The sequence below is a fragment of the Chiloscyllium plagiosum genome, unplaced genomic scaffold (genome assembly GCF_037043375.1).
Source record: "Chiloscyllium plagiosum isolate Xiang-an unplaced genomic scaffold, Cpla_swu_hap1 HiC_scaffold_8, whole genome shotgun sequence".
Classification (NCBI taxonomy): domain Eukaryota; kingdom Metazoa; phylum Chordata; class Chondrichthyes; order Orectolobiformes; family Hemiscylliidae; genus Chiloscyllium; species Chiloscyllium plagiosum.
In genome coordinates this window covers 59,731,351-59,751,355 of record NW_028270146.1, presented here as the reverse complement: position 1 = coordinate 59,751,355, position 20,005 = coordinate 59,731,351, and the positions used below count along the sequence as shown (strand labels likewise).

At 38.4% G+C, this 20,005-nt stretch overlaps 1 protein-coding gene across 4 annotated transcripts in view; it reads right to left on the bottom strand.

Moving 5' to 3' along the window:
- The window catches only part of arid4a (AT-rich interaction domain 4A), a 156,589-nt gene that overhangs the window by 135,507 nt on the left and 1,077 nt on the right, over positions 1–20,005 (bottom strand). For 2 of the 4 annotated variants that reach the window (XM_043697756.2, XM_087989893.1), the window contains exons 2-3: positions 19,917–19,971; positions 16,660–16,740 (exon numbers count right to left, since the gene is read on the bottom strand). In XM_043697756.2, the coding sequence (XP_043553691.1) occupies positions 16,660–16,740; positions 19,917–19,922 (87 nt within the window). In that variant the 5' untranslated portion in view covers positions 19,923–19,971. The remainder of the gene's footprint in view (positions 1–16,659; positions 16,741–19,916; positions 19,972–20,005) is intronic. The other 2 variants (XM_087989894.1, XM_087989895.1) reach the window with 1 other exon arrangement.

Below are 20,005 nucleotides of genomic sequence, written 5' to 3'. Positions count from 1 at the left end.
ACAAGTATCAACTTGCCAGGTTTTAAAATTTAACAGTAACGTCTAAATTTTATACCTTATCACATGTCAGTCCTCATGTTTAAAATTCATGCATTATTGTTCAAGGGCTATTTGCACATCAGAGTAATTGAATTGCATGGAAACAACAACATGGCAACAGGTTATTTGTCCCAACCATAAAACAACCAAATATCCTAATCTCACGTGCATGCCTTGCTCACACAAGGCTTTATTCTCCCGTCCCTTTCACTATCATCTAACATATGCATAGTGTTCTCCACTTCAATACTAACCCCAGAAGTGCATTCTAGCACAATTTTCTGTCTGAACAGTTTTCTCCAAACTGTTCTGATCCAGCACCTAAACACATTTAATTCTGGAATAGAATAGTTGACAAGAGTGGATCCTTAACTGATCAATTTTCTATCTTCATAATCAATAAACAGAAACTAACATAATCCTTTCCTTTCAGTATAAAAGGATCATGAAAGGTAGCTTTGATTCAGAGCCAATTATGGCTTTTTTTCCCCAAAGAAATAAATGATAATTTATGAGTGGACAATCATAAATAAATTAGTTGATATTACTTATCTTCTCAAAATTGCAACCAACTGCTTCAAGCAATAAGGAAATGAAACAACATACTTCAGGAAGACATGAATTGCTGAAATGGGCAAGCATATGGCAAATGAAATTTAACAAAGAAATCTGGTTCAAAGAATAAGCGAGAGACAATGTAAACTAGAAACACAAAACTGGGGATGTTGGGAATTGGGAGTAGAAACTTGAAAAACTGAAATTATTCAGAGGTCAGGTAGCATCAAAGAAGGCTAAGCTGAGTCCATTCTTGAAGTCTGTGACAAAATTGAAGATGTGACAGATTTTATTTAAGTACCCAGTAGCTGAATGGGCAGCACTGCTGCCTCACAGCTTCAGGCACCCGAGTTCAATTCTATGCTCGGGTAAATCCGTGGGTACAGTTTGCACATTGTCCCTGTATCACTGTGGATTTCCTCCAGATGCTCCGGTTTCCTCCCATAGTCCAAAGATGTGCAGGTGAGGTGGATTGGCCATGGAAAATGCAGGAAAAGGGTGGTGCCGGTGGAATGCTCTTCAGAGAGTCAGTGTGGACTCATAGGGCTAAATGGCTTGTTTCCACATTGTAGGGATTCTAAGATACACAAGCAGGAAAGGGAATGGGGGGAAAAGAAACAACAGGAAAAGTTCTGCAATAAGCTGGAATATAGAAGAAATTAAAATGATAGAAGGGGTACTGGTCCAGGATAAAAGATGGGACAAGTAAAGAAACAAAAAAGTAATTTCAGAATCACCACTGAATTGTACAAATGCAGGACAAGTTGGCAAGGCTATTAAGAAATCTATGGGATCTCCAACTATACAGACACAAATAATGGACATTTACTCGAGTTATATAGCACTATATAAATGCTACAGTGTATGTTGTTGTTTTTATAGTACAAAACCAACTAAGTTATGCTAATCCATTATAAATAATTACAATTAGTGCAGGATGTGCTGGAAAGACTCAACAGGTCAGGGAGCATCGGTGGACAGAACCATAGTTGACATTTCAGATCAATGATCTTTCCCCAGAATACATAAATCTGCAATGTCAATTCTCTTTGTCTCTGTGGACATTGCAGACCTCTACCAGAACTTAGCCTTATTTCATACTTCCAGCACCTGTGGTATTACTCTAGTTAACTTTGTCTTGATGAGTCCCAGGTGAAATACTGTATTCAATGCGTCAGCAAACTTCAGGAAGGCTATGGAGAAAAGGCAGGGGAATAGGACAGATTTTTTCAAAGGGCTGAATTGCCTCTTGAATTTGAGTAAAAACAGGAGAACAGAAAACCATCAATTACAGCTTGGTGGGGGGCTAAAGAAATGCTTTGATATAGAATATTTACAACCAGTGAACCACCTCTCCCAATTACTACTGCAGAAAATTTCCCAAGAACGGCTGCAGCCATTAGAAAGACCTATGCAATATGAGCAAGAAAACAATTGGGACACGTTGATGTAGGAGGGGAGAATGCTCACGTGAAGCTTAAATACCAGTATAAATCTGTTGGACTAAATGCGTCTTGTTATGCTCTAGTTATTTCGCAAGGCGATTCATCACCTATGTTATATTTTAAATGTATTATGCAGATGATTTATGAATGTTACTGTAACAAGCAACAATTTTCTCATTTTGGCTACAAACATATTAAGATTGCTGCAAAAGCAAAGCACTGCCAAAAAAAAATCACTTATCCCAAAATGAATAAAACTAAGTGAAAAGGTCAGATATAAAAAGCACTGTCCTGGAGCTTCTACTGGCCACATCGTCATTATTCCAGCATAAATGGGGGTTGCACAGACCCTGTCGTATCACCACAGTGGCATACTTTAAAGAAACTGCCCGGGAAACTGAAAACTTTGCTGGACAATATCTCCATGTTTTGAATCTTCGGAGAAGTCTCCATTTAAATCAGATAATTTGGAGGATTCTGATGTAATTCATAAAACTAGATACCAGAAAAAAAAAGACTATTAAATGCATTGTCTAATTCTGGAGTAAATATTTAACCCCAAACTTACCTCACACCCTAAAGTGACAAGCCCACCACAAATTAAGCATCCTTCACTCTCAGGGAGCTGAACCTCTTTCAATCACTCTACATAGACTGGGACCTGAACCTTATTCACTCGCTCCGGACCACCCCCATTCATCTTTGCTGGACTTGGCTACCCCTTTTCACCCAAACCACCTCCCCCCACCTACAGCAACCCTAGGCATTGCATCATATACCTATCCCCCTTACCCCGACCTTCCTGACAGTCTAACTTCATACTTAGCTCGTGCTCTCATCTTTTAACAGCATTTATGGCTGTAATACTGGACTCATACATTTCAGAACATGGCATCTGACTGCTGTGGTTTACCTACCAATGCCACTCCTCCAGCATTTTATTTTTGTATGAGAAAAATCTGTCACAAAGATGTTACACAAATATATTGCATAATGCATCAAGAAAAAAAATGAAATTCCACAACTGCAGCACAATAAAGAACAAGCGTTATGAAGATATTTACTATTCTTCAACTATTCTCACATCCAAAGTGAGTCTTTCTTTATCATTATTTAATAAAATGATTTGCAGCAATTTCCATTTCTTTTATGCATCACCTAACATACAAGATATTTCAAAAACGTTTTCAGTTTAATTGATCAAAGATGTCATGGATATCTATTCAACTAACTTGTACAAGGTGGTTAAAAATCACACAACACCAGGTTATAGTCCAACAGGTTTATTTGGAAGTACAAGCTTTCAGAGCGCTGCTCCTTCATCAGGTAGCTGGTGGGGCAGGATGATATGACACGGAACTTACAGTAGAAGATCAAAGCGTCATGCAACTGATGTACTGGCAGACTTAACAGTAATCGAGGTTTGTTCAATACATCACATCAGTTGTATGACACTTCGATCTCTCACTATAAATTCTGTGCCCTATGATATTGCCTGACTAGCTACCTGACGAAGCAATGCTAGGAGAGCTTGTACTTCCAAATAAACTTGTTGGAATATAACCTGGTGTCATGTGACCTCTGAATTTGTCCACCCTAGTCCAACACCAGCACGTCCACATCATGTACAATAAGGTTGCAGTACAGGCTGTAAAAAGTCAAAAGGATCCTCTAGCTTTATAGCCAGGTACAAATCATGAACCAAGCAGGTAACATTCAAGTTCAAATTACACAATATTAGACTGCAGCCAATTTATTATAAATTGACTTGGTAATTATATAGATATGCAGTATTAGGAATAGGGAAAATTCAGTTTAGTTTCATAAAAAATATTGTCAGAAATAAGCAGTATTGTAAAAAATATTCAAAAGACATTTGAGCTTTATCATTGCTACGTAAGTGTTTAAGATGTATTCTGATCAAGTCTTTTCAGATTGGAGAACAGATAATGCCAGAGGGCACAAACCTTACATTCAAGGTGAGGTCATAAATGACACCTTTCATTGAAGGAGAGTGAAAGTAAATGCAATGGAGTGTAATGGCATTTACTGCAGTAAAACTTGGAAGTTTATCAAAGATGGCATGCAGAAAAAAAAGGAAATGCACAGTTCTCGATTACCAGTAACATTTCATAAAGAAATGGTAACGTGGCTTTTGATTTTGGACTACATTTATTATCAAACCAACAAGAGTTCAACAGACTATCTGGTCAGACTCTTTGCTGTCTGCTCCTACTTCTTAGGTTCTTGTGCAGCAATTTGCTGTACTCAAATTAGCTGCCATTTTGCCTACATTTGAACTGTTATTATTTACTCAGAGATCGTAAATACTTTTGTTTAAAAATCAGATAGGTTGTTCTGGTCCAACAGAATTATGCCGTTGGATTTCACTTTGGAAAAAAAAACTTTGACTGTGTACAGAAAAGTTAAAAAGCAGCACTATCAGCTGAGCAAAATGGTTTATAATTATACATGTTATAGAATTGGTTTACTTATTTCCCCTAAGACTTCTGTAGTTACATATTCTCAACAATTATATATCTATTTATTTCTATAGGATTACCCAGAAGTTTGTTACTTTTGAAGAAGTCTCCTCAATTTCACCTAAAACTGAAATTTATCATCTCTTGATTGTGTGTCTCAATCTCTTGTTCTGAAAACTTGTGTTTGTGTGCATGGATCTCTGAAGGGAGCAGGATGTTCTCAGAGAGTAGTTAGCAAAGCAAATGTGGTTTTGGATTTCCTAAATAGAAATTCAGAGTCCAAAAGCAAAGAAATTATGATGAACATGTATAAAATTCTGGTTAGGATACAACCGCCTCAGGCGACTGACTGTGTTGAGTTTGCACGTTCTCCCCGTGTCTGCGTGGGTTTCCTCCGGGTGCCCCGGTTTCCTCCCACAGTCCAAAGATGTGCAGGTCAGGTGAATTGGCCATGCTAAATTGCCCGTAGTGTTAGGTAAGGGGTAAATGTAGGGGTATGGGTGGGTTGCGCTTTGGCGGGTCGGTGTGGACTTGTTGGGCCGAAGGGCCTGTTTCCACACTGTAATATAATCTAATGGTGAAGCTGCAACACCCCGGGTTACCTGCATACCAGAGAGAACAAGCAGCAAATGAGAGATAGAGCTAAATAATCCCACAACAAACAGATCAGATCTATGCTCTGTAGTCCTTTAACATCTATTTGGAAATAGAACAGGTCTATATGGAAGCGGTGGCTACAGAAATATCAAAATCCTCAATGAAGAAGATGCCCAGCACACTAATACAAAACATAAGCCTGAAGCAGCTACAAAAATTGTCAGCCAGAAATGCCAAATGATGATCCACCTTGTCCCCTTCCAAAGGTTCCCAACATCTCACAGGGGAGTCTTCAACCAATTTTATTCACCCATGTAATATCAAGAAAGGGCTAAGTACCAAAGGCAAGGTGACAGTGACTGCCCTTGACATTAAAGCATTTGACCAAGTGTGACATCAAGGGGCAACTGCAAAATGAAAGTCAATAGGAATCAGGATGAAACTCTTTTCTGGCTAGACTCATACTTAGCACAAAGGGAAAAAAAATTAGTGTTGGAGATCAGTCTGTTCAACCAAAGAATATTACTGTAGGAATCCCTCAAAAGTACTTTTCCCGGCCCAACCATCTTCAGCTGCTTCACTGATGACATTCCCACCATCATAAGGTCAAAAGTGGGGATATTTGCTCATGATTGCAATATGTTCAGCATTGTTCGTGATTTCAAAGGCACTGAACTAGCTTGCATCCATATGCAATACCTGGGCAATATCCAGACTTAAGCTAACAAGTGTCAAGTAACACTGGTGCCACGAAAGTGCGAGGCAATGATCATCTCCAACAAGAGGGAACAAGTACCTTTTGACTCATCAGCACAATTCCAACATGACTCAAGAAGCTAGGCATCATCTTGGACAAAACTGCATACTTGTTGATACCATGTTCATTAACATTCACTCCCTCTACCACTGACAAAAATTAGTAGTAGTGCATGTCATCTACAAGTTGCACTGTAGAGATTCACCATGACGTGCCAGACAGCACCTTCCAAACCCATGACTACTATCATCTGGAAGGACATGAACAACAAATACCTTAGAACACCACAGCCTGCATCCAGTCTGGTCACTACACTTAGGAAATTATATGAAAGCATAGAGATGACTTATCATGGTGATTCCAGTGATCAGGGCTTTTCACTGCAAGCTTAAGTCGAAAAGGCTGAGGCTGTCGTCTTTGGAGCACAGAATAGTTGGGAAAATTCGATGGAAGCATACAAAACTAAGACAATTTTAGACAAAGCAAACGTGCTCTCATTAGCTGATTGTCTCACCCCGCTTGTACTCAGATTTAGAATTCTTGATTTGAGATACAGGGAGAGATCAAAGAAAAAACCTCTTGTGAAGCATAAGTGGTAATGATACTCAATGCCTACAAGGGTGGTAGAAGCAGAGGAAATTGGATGAGTGCTTAAGGGAAATAAAGCTATCAAACCACAAGGAAAGAGTAGAGTGAAAATGTATCTGCTCTACAGACAGTTGGTCCAGGCTCAATCGACCAAAGGACCTCTTTCTGGACTATTATGATTCCACATGAAGAAAATTTCAAAGAAATAAAGGATGGCACATACAGTGGACCTGCAATTGGCAAATAAGGATCATAAAAGAACAAGAGGAGGAGAATGGCCATTCAGTCCATCAAACCTGTTCCACCACACAGTAATGTTGTGGCTTATCTAATTATGGCATTAACTTCACCTTCATGACAGACCACCAAACCTTGGATTCCTTTGTCAAAGACCTAACTTTGGCAGAATCCTGCAGTAAAGCAGGATCGAACTCAGCCTTGATTGTATTCTATGAACTAGCCTTCTTCCTCTTTGTGAAACAGAATTCCTCAATAGAAAGCTTTCTCCCTCACACCCTTATAAAATGAGGGAATCACCCATTTTTAAACGGTGTCCCCAAGTTCTGGATTTGCCACAAGAACAACAATCCTCTTAATATCCATCCTCTTAGCCCAATCAGAATTCCAGATGTTTCAATTCCATCGCATCTAATTCCTCGAAGCCACAATGACACTCTAGGCCTAGTCTGCTCAATTATTCCTCATAATACCTCCATCCAGGCATCAGAAGATGAGTGAATCTTCTCTGGACTACTTCCAATAGAAGCATATCTCTTGTTAATTGAAGGGTCCAAAACTGTACAAAATATTGCAGGTGCAGTCCCACAAATGCGCTGTAAGATTTTTCCATTTTTATACTCCATTGCCCTTGCAATAAAATCCAACATTTCATTTGTTTTCCAAATGACTTGAATGCTAAGCTTCATCGATTCACATTCACGGACACAGAATTCCTTCTGTACTGCAAGATTCTGCCAAAGTGGACAACCTTACATTTCATCATATTAGATTACAGCTGCCAATTCTTTTGCCCACTTACTTAAATTATCTATATCCCTTTATAGAGTCTTGGTAACCTCCTTACAACTTGCTTTCCTGGTTCACCTTTATCCACCTTGCTTGTTACATCTTCAAAGATGATTTGAAGCATGATTTCCCTTTGTCAAAATCCTACTGCTACAATGTTCTATGTATCCTACAACTACTTCATTAATAACGGTTTCTACCATTTTCACAATGACTGACATTAGACTTACTGGCCTATAGTCTCCTGCTTACCAAGTCTCTCCTTTCTTAAATACAGTTACAGATTTGCAATCCACTGAAATCTTCGAGTGTAAGAAATTTTGAAAGATTGCAAATCAGTACATCCATTACCTCTGCAGAAATTTCATTTAAGTCTCTAAGATGAAGGCTATGAGAACTGGAAAGCCAATAGCTCATGTGCTTTTTCCTCTAGAATTTTACATAATAAATTCTTCCTTGCCATTTGCTTCTTGATTTTCAACAATTCATAGTTTGTGCGTTGAACTATGAAGACAGCCACAAAATACTTCTCCCTTGTCTCTACAATTTGCTTCTCTCCTGTTATTAATTCCCATCTCAACAACTGCAGGATCAATTTTTTTAAAAATATAACGAGAGAAATTTTTGCCCTTTTTTGTACTTCCTATCTTTCTTCAATTTCTTATTTTTTAAAGCCATCCTTTGCAAAATTCTGAAAGCTTTCTGGACTACTAAATTATGGAGAATTATACACCTCATTTTATTTTGTTACCATCCTTAACTTTCTTAATTTGACATGGACAGTGCATGCTTATAGAGTCTTTGTCAATGAAATATGTTTTGATTGAGAGTTTAAAATATGTCCTTTCATGTCTACCACTGCTTCTCTATTGTCTTAACTTTCAACCTATTTCACTTTAGATCATCTGGTCTTCATGTCCATACTGTCCCCTTCACTTCAGGCACTAGTTTCTGACCCAAGTGACTCAGCTGAAAACAGAATGTGAAATTCTATTGCATTAAGATCATTTTAACCTGGGAGACCTTTCACTAAGAAATAGTTAGTTAATTAATCCTGTTCAATTACATATTACCAGGATGTTCCCTGGTTGATTCCAGAATGTACTGTTCAAAGACACTGCCCAAATATACACTCTTCATGCAAATTCCAAACCACTTAGTCAATTTGATTCATCCAATCCATGTGAAGATTAAAATGGCCCACAATCAATGTTGTATTGTTGTTAAATTCTATCCTTTCCTGAAAATTCAAAAAAGAGTGGGCAGACGAGATGCAAAGGGTGAGTTTCTTTGATTACGGAGTTTAGAACCAGGAGACAGTCTTAGGACACACTGTAAACCATTTAGGGCTGAAGTTAGGAAAGCTTTCTTTACTCAAAGGACTGAAAGCCTTGTAGAATTCTCTTCCACAGAAGGTTGTAGAGGCCGGGGGAGACTACTTCTGGAACAGGCATACAGATAACCTTCACCGTCCTTGATGCATTGCAATATCCAAAGCTCAAAGTCCACCCCATCAACTGAGCCAAGATCCAGCTGGTCTTTTCTTTATTCATTCATGGGATGAAGGCATCTCTGGCTAAGCCAGCATTTATTACCCATCCCTAATTGCCCAGAGAGCAATTAAGAGTCAACCATATTGCTGTGGGTCTGGAGTCACATGTCGGTCAGACCAGGTAAGGATGGCAGTTTCTCTCCCTAAAGGATATTAGTGAGCCAGATAGTTTTTTTTTCCCCAACAATGGCTTCATGCTTACCATTAGACTCTTAATTCCAGACTTCTTTCAAAATTGAATTCAAATTCCATCATCTGTCATGGAGGGATTCGAATCCAGGTCACCAGGACACTACCTAGGTCTCTGGATTAACAGTCCAATGATAATATCACTAGACCATCGCCTCCTCCTGTCCATGCTGTTCCTAAAAGTATTCCAGGAGACTACATTGACCTGGGGATATTAGTCACTACCTGCCATTCTTTGATATAAAAACCACAGAGTGCTAGAGCACCTCAGCAGGTTTGGTGACACCCGTGGAGAGAGAAATAATTTTAATGTTTTGAGTATAATATGATTCTTCAGAACTTGAGAATTCTATACCTCAGCTGGGGAACCATGTTTTTTGAAGGTTTGAATAAGCTCAACAAAAAGTCAGTTCAAAACATGGAGGACAGACGGGCATCCAAGAAGGTAGGTGTGGCCAGCTTCAATTCCAGATGGACAAACTCCAAGAGGGAAAGAAAAGGCATCCTTTATGCCTGACAGCACATGATAACCAAAGGAGTGAGAGTGCAAAATGTTGATTTCAGCACAATCAAGTAGAATTAACTTTATACTTTCTGGAGTTCAGAACAATGAGGGGCAATTTCATTGAAACGTGCAAGATTCTGAGAGGACTTAATTAGCTACAAGTTGAGAGACTGATTCCCACAGGCAAAAGGCCCAGAATAGGTGAGATTGCCTCAGGATGCAGGATTGTTGATTTAGAGCAAGATGAGTAAGTTCTGCAACCAAGAGGGTTGTGCACTTTCGAAAACTCAGTCACTGGACATTTTCAATGCTGAAGCTGATAATTCACTTAGAGTCTGTTAAGAGATCCAGTGAAGGGCCGGTGAAATGAAATTGAAGTCAGATCTGCCATGATTGCAATTAACTGCTTTGAGAAGGCTCAAAGAGCCAACAGCCTACTTCTGCTCTTATTTGTGTTCTCACCGTGCTCTTGTAAAGAGGTATAGGTGCTAAATGTAGAACGCTTAAGGAAGAAACCACGGATGATACATTCAGGACTAACAATTTTCAACTTGAAGAAATGGTGGCTTACTTCAGACATACTATCGGATAACAGGTGAAGTAGAGGGGGTTAGAGAAATGGTAGAGAGCTCCAACTGGATACCACAGCTCCCATGTGGAAACTGGCAGCATCTACAGAAGACCTTTCACAAAACCAGTACTTAAATGAAGCAGCCAGATAAGGACACTTGGAAACCTGTAGACAATAGTGAGGGCAAAGGAAGAGAAAGCAAAGGCTGGAGATTGTCTAGCTGCTATCAGAATAACAAGAGTAGAACTAAGTGAGGACATTCTCATTTGAGTTGCACTCTACGAGAAAAATGTTGGGGAGGATGGCATAGTTGAATGAGTCAAAATAGTCCAAATTATGATAATTCATCACTTCAGACAGCTTGCCATTCGTGATTTGGATTGGCACTGCTCCAGTGCTGTGGCAGAGATGAAGTTCCAATTGAAGAGATTCAAATAGAATTGCAGGCAAGATGGAGAGGCCAGAGCAGCAGTGAAGATCAGGAACAGAAGCCGAGAGTCAAATGTTCAGTGGAAATTTGATCAACAGAAAGGGTGGTTGGCCGTACAGATGATTGGGAATGGGGACGGGAAGGGGGATTCCACACAGGGAAACCCAAGGTGGTAATGGACACATCTGAAAAATAGATAGCAAAGTAGATAATCTCGCTTATGAAGCTAAACTTTGGGAAAGAACTGACAGATGCACACCACAAACTCAACTTTCACAACACAGATTCTCGCTCATAACTTTCTAAGCATAAAACACATAAGTTCCCAATCTATGCTTTATTTGACCTAGATGAACTTTCAACCACATACCCACACCATCACTAAGATGGGGCACAATATGTCAAGTGTTCACAGTGCCAGAATGTTGCATCATTCTGTCCTTTCTCACTACTACTCAGCCTTTTAATAATCCCTCCTGGCCAGCCTTGCACAACCTACCTTCTATATACTCAAAGTAACTCTGCTGCCTCATCCCAACTCACATCAAATGCCATTTTAGTGATCAGCCTTGTAATTGTTGACTCACACTGACTACAAAAAAGCATTTCAATTTTCAAATTCTCACTCCTGGTTTCAATTGTTCAGTGACTTGGCCTTGCCATTGCCCTGTCCTTCTAATCCCATTCAGCCCTATATAGCCTCTCCCAAGATATTTGCATTCCTATAAAACCCACTCTTCAGCATCCCTGACTTTAATCCCTCCAATGGTGGTCATTTCGAGTTGCCTGGGCCTGGGCCCAAGCTTAGAATTATTCTGTAAATATCTCTGACTCTCTTTGCTACTTTAAGATCCTCCTTTTAAATAACAAACTTAGCTGCTTGATCACGTTTCAGTTCATGTGCCCTACCATTTCTTTTTGTGGCTCAGCATCAAACTTGGTTTCCTAATGTCTCTTGGAAGTGCTTTGGAACACTTCATTGTGTTAAATATAATTTAGATTTGTTGTTATAGTTGGAAATGCACATGGAAGAGGTTTAAGGAGACTTTTGGTGGGGAAGAAAAAATGTGAAGAGGGATGCAAGTCTTGAAAGTGTACTTGTATTACAATAAAATAAAATTTAGAGCTTTCAACAGGAGTTCCAAACTCAAGCTCAGATCGGATTTGAATTTGCAACTGTCATCAAATACTTTAATGCCAGAAAGGCAAATTAATGGTTCAATTTTGCCAGACATTTATTAATATATCCCAATTACACATAGTTCAACCTGTTACCTCCAGCAAACTGTTTTTTCCCTTTCGTTTTATTTACGCAATGAACCATATTTGCCTGTAGTTGGTGACTTTAACTGTAACAGCAGGACATCAAAACTGAACTTAAGCTGTCAATTTGTGAGCTGAACAAACATTTAAATAATTATTTCAGACTATAACCTGAAAGTTACAACTTGAAAATAATTGTAGTACAATTTTATTATCTGCACTGAAATGAAAAAGTGTGCTGTACCTGAAAAATCCTCAACTATTTTAGCTACTTTTCTAATCTTGACCAATTTTTCTAATCAATTTGTTCAGAGATGTATTTACACACTTACAGAGGAGGCGAGACTTAAACTTGAGACCACGACCACTGCGCCACTTTAAGCATCCAAGTACAAAACAGTGACCAAAAGTTTAGATATATTTTGGCAAGATTTTCAAAACAAACTTTTTCAAGTTTGATTAAAAATATTAAACTTTCAATTCTGTAATATATAAACTTAACCAGCATCATTGGGAGTTAAAATGTGCATTTCAAGATATGGTAAGCCAACAACAGACGACATTCATCATATAATGAAATGTAGTTGCATGGTGTCAGGGTTATAAAGCTTATGATCTTAACTGCTCATTACAAATAATTTTTCGTTAATTTGACCCTCAGGAAAAATGACAACGCTACAAAACTCAACAGAATAGCAAATCTGTTGCCCCATGGAGAGCATGGCTTATCCAAGGGTACAAACCCTAGTGACAATAACTTGTCCTAGTGGTCACTTTCCAAAAATGTAGGCTGTTCTGATTTACCGTATGTATATTTGTTAACAAGGTTATTTGCATTTTACATGTTTGAGCATCATTAAAACCGCATGTATAACAGCATACTTAGTTGACCCTTTTCTGTACATTTGTTTGAAGTGAAGAAAATTTTGATTTGACTCTGCAGTTAAAATTGCTGTATTATCATTTTTATTCAGTCAATTATAATTTTGACATTATACATAATCGAGCATTGTAAAATAAAGTTATAGCCCGTTCCTAGGTTGTAAATTCATATACCATTTTCCCTCACTCTGTGAACAAAGTATTTCGTCAAACAGGTTCAATGTAAATCTCAGAGCAATAAGGTGGCATTTGACAAGATTCCATACAACGTCATTTCATACAAAGTGGGAGCTCAAGCTATTGAGGTGCCATACTGGCACGTGTAGAAGATTGGCAGAAAAACAACGTTTGGGTCTTTTGTATGATTGGCAGAATGTGATATGTGGGATCCTGCAGGGGCTATGCCGAGTCCTGAACTTTTTACAATTTATAGCAATGACTTAGACGAAGGCATAAGAGGGGTGGCTAAATTTACAGATGACACAAAGATAAATAGGAAGGTTATGTCATTTTCACAACATATCAATCTTGCTATCTGCATCCTTGTTAAGTGAATGATCAAAAATCTAGCAAATGGAGTGTTCTGTGGGAACATGTGAAGTTGTTCACTTTGGCAGGAAGAATTAAAAAAGCAGAGTAGAGTTATAATGGAGAATGACTGCAGAATTCCAAGGTGCACAAGTCACAAAATGTTACTACACTGTTACATCACATAATCAGAAAGTCTATTGGGATACTATCTTTATTACAAGAGGAATTGAACATAAAAGGAATGTGTCATGCTTCAATTATACATGGCATTGGTAACAGCACATCTCGAATACTGGAAACAATCTTGGTCTCCTAATTTAAAGAAGGATATAATGAAATTGAAGGTCATTCAGAGGAAATTTACTGGATTGATATCTGAAAAGGAGAGTGTTGTCTTACCAGGAAAGACTGGACAGGCTGGGCATGTTTTTGCCAGAATTCAGAAGAATAAGGGGTGATTAGATTGAATTTTAATTTCCTGAATTGTCTCGACAAAGTGGAAGCTGAAAAGACATTTATGATGCACCTTTGAAACACTCTGTCTCAGAAGGAAGTGGAAGTAGTAATCAAATATGTTTACGGTTATGTTAGACATAATTTTGCTAGGCAAGGAAATCAGAAGTTATCAGAGTAAATAGTGATGTGGAATTCAGAATGCAAACATATTGGTGGGCGGCACGGTGGCACAGTGGTTAGCACTGCTGCCTCACAGCGCCAGAGACCCGGGTTCAATTCCCGCCTCAGGCGACTGACTGTGTGGAGTTTGCACGTTCTCCCGAGTCTGCGTGGGTTTCCTCCGGGTGCTCCGGTTTACTCCCACATCACAAAGAAGTGCAGGGTCAGGTGAATTGGCCATGCTAAATTGCCCGTAGTGCTAGGTAAGGGGTAAATGTAGGGGTATGGGTGGGTTTCGCTTCGGCGGGTCGGTGTGGACTTGTTGGGCCGAAGGGCCTGTTTCCACACTGTAATGTAATCTAATCTAATCTAATCTAATATTAACAACTTTTTGAACGGTGGAGCAGGCATTAATAGTTGAATGGTTGACTTCTGCTCCTAATTCATATGTCCCCACACTAGTCCATGTAACCATGCCAGAAAGGATTTCACCTTCAGTAATAACGTCGTTTCACTTCTTCTAAAAAAAACAAAGGCTGCTTAGTTTCCTAGCTCAATGAATGACAGTGACATGGAAATACAGAACACTCACTTATCTCTGCAAATTTTCTATTTCCAGGAAAATTGCTGACCAGAGACAAAACCTTTTGGAAAGATAAAAATGTTGATGAGTGAACTCCCATCATACCTTTTGACATGCCCTTGTATCTAGTTCAAATCTGCACTTGTGGAGGCTTGGAAACAAATTACTAGCTGTCTTATTTGATGCGAAGTTTACAAAGAAACCTAAATAAAAGCCAGCCAGAAGAAGAAATTAACAAAAGCAGACTTCAGAAGCCACCTTTCAATGCCAGTTTCAAAAAGCCAAAGGAAATTCAAAGGAATCAAAAGTTGATCACAATAATGCAATCGTCTTTGGTCAAAATGAGTTGGTTTTAATCTAACATAACTGTCACTTTTCTAATTATGAAATGAAAAAAAATCTTTTATCTGTCATTAAAAACAATCAATCTAGTTTGACTAAACAGCAGCAAAACTTACACCAGAATAGTTTTAATGTAAATTTAGTTGTCCACAGGCAATGTGAAAATCATATTTGCACCCAAAATACATTTCAATTTTAAAGAAAATGAAAACTCAAATAAAACTTAAAGGCTGCATGCTTTCAGCTCAAACAAGCACAGTAATAACAATGATTAAAATAAAAAAAGTTTACTTCTACTGTTATTCGATAGCCATTTATTTTCTGACTAATTCATGAAACTGTATTTTGTTATACAGGAGATTGATACTTCAACTAATAATTAGATTTATTAATGTTTGCAATTCCTACAGTATTTGCATGCACTTAATAAAAAATCCACCTATCCTCAATTCCAGGTTATTTTCAATATTGTATTTATGGTTTTAAAGTTTGTATTATTATTCATTTTAAGTTTTCTTTCAAACTTTCCTCATAATTTTAACATGGTGAATTTGTTGGTGTTCAAACAATTTTCAGTCACTAACAGTTACTGTTCAGTACTGTTCCAAGGGCTAATCGAACATCTGATTGTTTCAGGAATATGCACTGTTACATCATATATTCCAAAAGAGTTCAATTAAACTGTAAACGCCTCACTATATTTGTAGAACCTTGTGCAAGAACATAAATTTACCTTATTTACTAATTTTCAGAATGTTGGCCTTGCCAACACGTATTGGCCATCCTTAATTGAACTCAGGGTGAAGAACCATCTTCTTCACGATTGAGTGGCATGATAGGCCATTCCAGAAGGAATTTATTTGTTACATTTTGTTGCTGAGATTCTGGAGTCTACATATTGGCCACAATGATTAAAATAAGAGCAAGCTCACAGAATGTTTTTAAAGCTAATCCTGCAGTTTCATGTCACCATGTCTGATACTAGGCCACTAGATAACTATTCCATTAATATATTTACTATATTATTATCTCCACTAACAAACATGCCATCACCTTTTTGAAACTAAACACTAAGAGTTGTCATTTGAGTCATTATCAAGGGAGATCAAATGGCTAATGAGAAAAACTTGCTTACGAAGTTTGAATCTCTGAAATGAGACGGTGGTGCTCATACAACAGCTTTGTGCATACATACGGCATGTTGATTTCTGTGCATTCTTCCTGTGAGTACTGACCAAAGTTATATTTTAAAACGACAGCTGTAAATTACTCCAAAACAAGTATATAACCTTAATAGGAACAACTTTGATCCAAGCATTTCCAGACACAAACTTTAATATTAACTGCACTCGTAATGAAACCATTTACATCAAGACAAAAGTTAGCATCTATGTAAAAAGATATGCTGATTATCAAAGAGTGAAGTGAACAACTGTCATTAATACTTGACACTTCCTCAAAGCAAAATAAAATCTCTAAGTTTCAAAGAACAGTTGACTCTTGTGAATTCATAATCTACTCCTGATAATAGTGATTCCTTTTACCATAAAAAGTATACAGTTACACACCAGCTGGAATAAAGTAAATATCACAGGGTTTCAAATGAATATACTGTATTATTGAATAACACTCAAATAAGATGACCTGACACAAGAAATTCCAGCAAAATTTTCAAAGGGACTTGAGATAGGTGAGAGAGAAATCACCTGTGAAATTTGGTAGCAATGCCATCTTGAAGTCTTGGTAGTTACAACAGCGTCTACTTGCTCCAGTGGTTGCTGAAATATCTACAGTTAAAAGTAAATACTTACCCATTAAATACTGTAGCTTAGACTTGTTATTTGAAATATTACTTGTCTAACTTATCACATTTTACTCATTTAACTTTTCACTTGTTGTTCAATACAACAAATATTTTCCTCTTTTAAATGTTCTATTGATAGTGTGCTGCACTTCTGGGAAAAATGTTAAACTGAGGCACTATCTATTCTCATGGAGAATTGAAAAGAAAAGCAGAACCAACCCCCAAATGCTTGGACTAATTTCTACACCAGCAAAACATATTATCTGCTTAGTTATCTCAATGCTCTATGCAGGAAACTTGCTGTTCAGCTAAGTGACTGTCATGTTTGCTTTCATGATAACGATGACTACATTTCAAATCTTTTCATGAACTGCCAACAAACATCCTGAGGTTGTAGCTATATAAATTCAAGTTTTTCAGCAATGTAAAACATTAATCAAGCACGCCCATATAAAAACCCAGATATTTTTCAGAAGAAGTGCCTAAGCTGCAAAGTTATTATACACTAAAAAAGATCAATGTACCAGTATATCGACATTTGTTCGAACATATTTGGCATTTATTTTATGACTTACAAGTGTCAGCATTTACTATGGAGAAGGGCATGGAAGATAGGGAACTTGGAGAAATCAATAGTAATATCTTGAAAAGTGTGCATATTGCAGAAAAGGAGATTCTGGAGATCTTATAACTCAAAGATAAATTCCCAGGACCTGATCAGGCATATCCCAAACCTTTGTGGGAAGCTTGGGAAACAATTGCAGGGCCATTTGCTGAGATATCTATAATCATTAACATCCAAGGGTGAGGCGCTGGAAGGCTGGCTAATATGGTGCCAATATGTCAGAAAGGTGTTAAAGAAAACCTAGAGAACTGTAGACAGGTGAGCCTATGTCTGTGGTGGGTACGTTGTTGGAAGGGATGCTGAAGCACAGGACTTGCATGCATTTGGAAAGGCAAGGACTGATTAGGGACAGTCAACATGGCTTTGTGGGAAATTGTGTCTCACTAACTTGATTGAGTTTTTGAAGAAATGACAATAGAAGATTGATGAAGGTCAATGTTGTTTATACAAATTTCAGCATGGTACACTGATTAGCAAGGTTAGACAACATGAAATCCAGAAGGAGCTAGCCAACTGGACACAAAATTGGCTTGAAGGCAAGAGACAGAGGGTGGTGATAAAGGTTTGTTTTTCAGACTGGAGCCCTGTGACCAGCAGTGTGCTCCAAGGGTCATTGTGGTTCCACTCCTTTTCATCATTTATATAAATGATTTGCGTGTGAATTTAGGAGGAATGGTTAGTAAGTTTGAAGATGACAAAATTTGGTGACGTAGTAAACAATGAAGAAGGTTATCTCAGGGTACAAGATCTTAATCAGATGGGCCAATGGACTGAGAACTGGCAGATGCCAAGTTTAATTTAAACAAATGTGAGATGTTGCATTTCGGTGAGGCAAACCAGGACCAGACTTATACACTTAATGGAAGGGCCCTGGGGACAGTTGCTGAACAAAGAGACCTAAGCATGCAGGTGCATAGACCCTTGAAAGTGGAGTCACAGGTACACAGGGTAGTGAAGGCAGTGCCTGACACACATCTTCATTGGTCAGCGTATTGAGTACAGGAGTTGGGAGGTCATGTTGCTGCTGTACAGGACTTTGGCAAGGCCACTTTTAGACTATCGCTTTCAATTCTGGTCTTCCTGCTATAGAAAAGATGTTGTTAAACATAAGAAAGGGTTTACAAGGATATTCCGGGATGGGGGTTTGAGTCATGGGCAAAGGCTGAATAAGCTGGGGATTCCGTCCCCAAATCCAGAGCATAGAGGCTCGGGTGTGACCTTATGAAGGTCTATAAAATCATGAGGACTGACGATCTAAGGTCTTTTTCCCAGGGTAGGTGAAAACTAGAGTGCGCAGTTTTAAGGTGAGGGGAAGGATAAGGTAAAAACAATGACTGCACATGTTGGAAACCAGATTCTGGATTAGTGATGCTGGAAAAGCACAGTTCAGGCAGCACCCGAGATGAAGGGCTTTTGCCCGAAACATCGATTTTACTGCTCCTCGGATGCTGCCTGAACTGCTGTGCTTTTCCAGCACCACTAATCCAGAAGAAGGATTTATAAGGGACCTGAGCGGCAACGTTTTCACACAGATAGCGATGTATGTATGGAGCAAGCTGCCAGAGGAGGTGGTGAAGGCAGGTACAATTACAACATTTAAAAAGCATCTCACGGATGTGTGAATAGGAAGGCTTGAGGGGGATATGGGCCAAACGATAGCCGATGGGACTAGATCAGTTTAGGATATGTGGCTGGCAAGTTAGACCAAGGGTCTGTCTCTGTGATGTATAACTCTATGACTTTTTGTAATAAACTGAAAGGGATCAAAGTTTGCTGAGTGCTATTATACCTGCAATATTACACCGAAATAAACAAAGCAAAACAGATCAGTTTGTGAATGTCACTACACCTGGAAACTATTTTTAAAAATGCAGTCCAAAAGGCAAATGATCATTGAAAAAAATTAGAATGTATTTTTGCAGTCACCAATTGTAACAACACCCGCCAAACATCGGGCTGTTTCATTTATATATTTGTAATTGACAGATTTGAGGGGAATAGAGGTAAAGTTCAGCACAAGCAGTTCTGCAGAAATGTACCAATCTCAAACAAAGTTTCAGGGGTTTCATCGTAAAATCACTTGTGTTATTCCTTGGATTAACTGCTTTCACTCTACACGTAATTTGAGTAGATCGTTATTTTACTACTGAAATATTTTCATAAGTTTCATCCATTAGCCCATACTTCAAAAGATCAGTTATTGGTCAAGCAAATCATTTGGTTTTATATATTAATTACAATAGTGCTCTAAACAGAATTGCATGCATTTTTACTACTAGGCCTACTCAACTAACCAATTAAAAAGAATAATTGGTCTGAGATGGTCAAGCATTACAATTGTGGACAAAAGTGGATAACCTAACTTATCAAAACAGAAACTGAAAAATCAAATGCTGGAGATCACAGTGGGTCAGGCAGCATCCATGGGGAGAGAGCAAGCTAACATTTCGAGTCTAGATGACTCTTCATCAGAGCTGAAGTGAAGGGGGCAGAAACGTTGTTCAGAAGTAATGGAGTCAATACGGACAACTTACCTTCATTTTCGAGTGTCCTATTTACGTGAATGCTTCCAGCTCGAAGTTGTAATCACTGCAGTTAAGCAAAAGATGTAATGAAAGTAGGC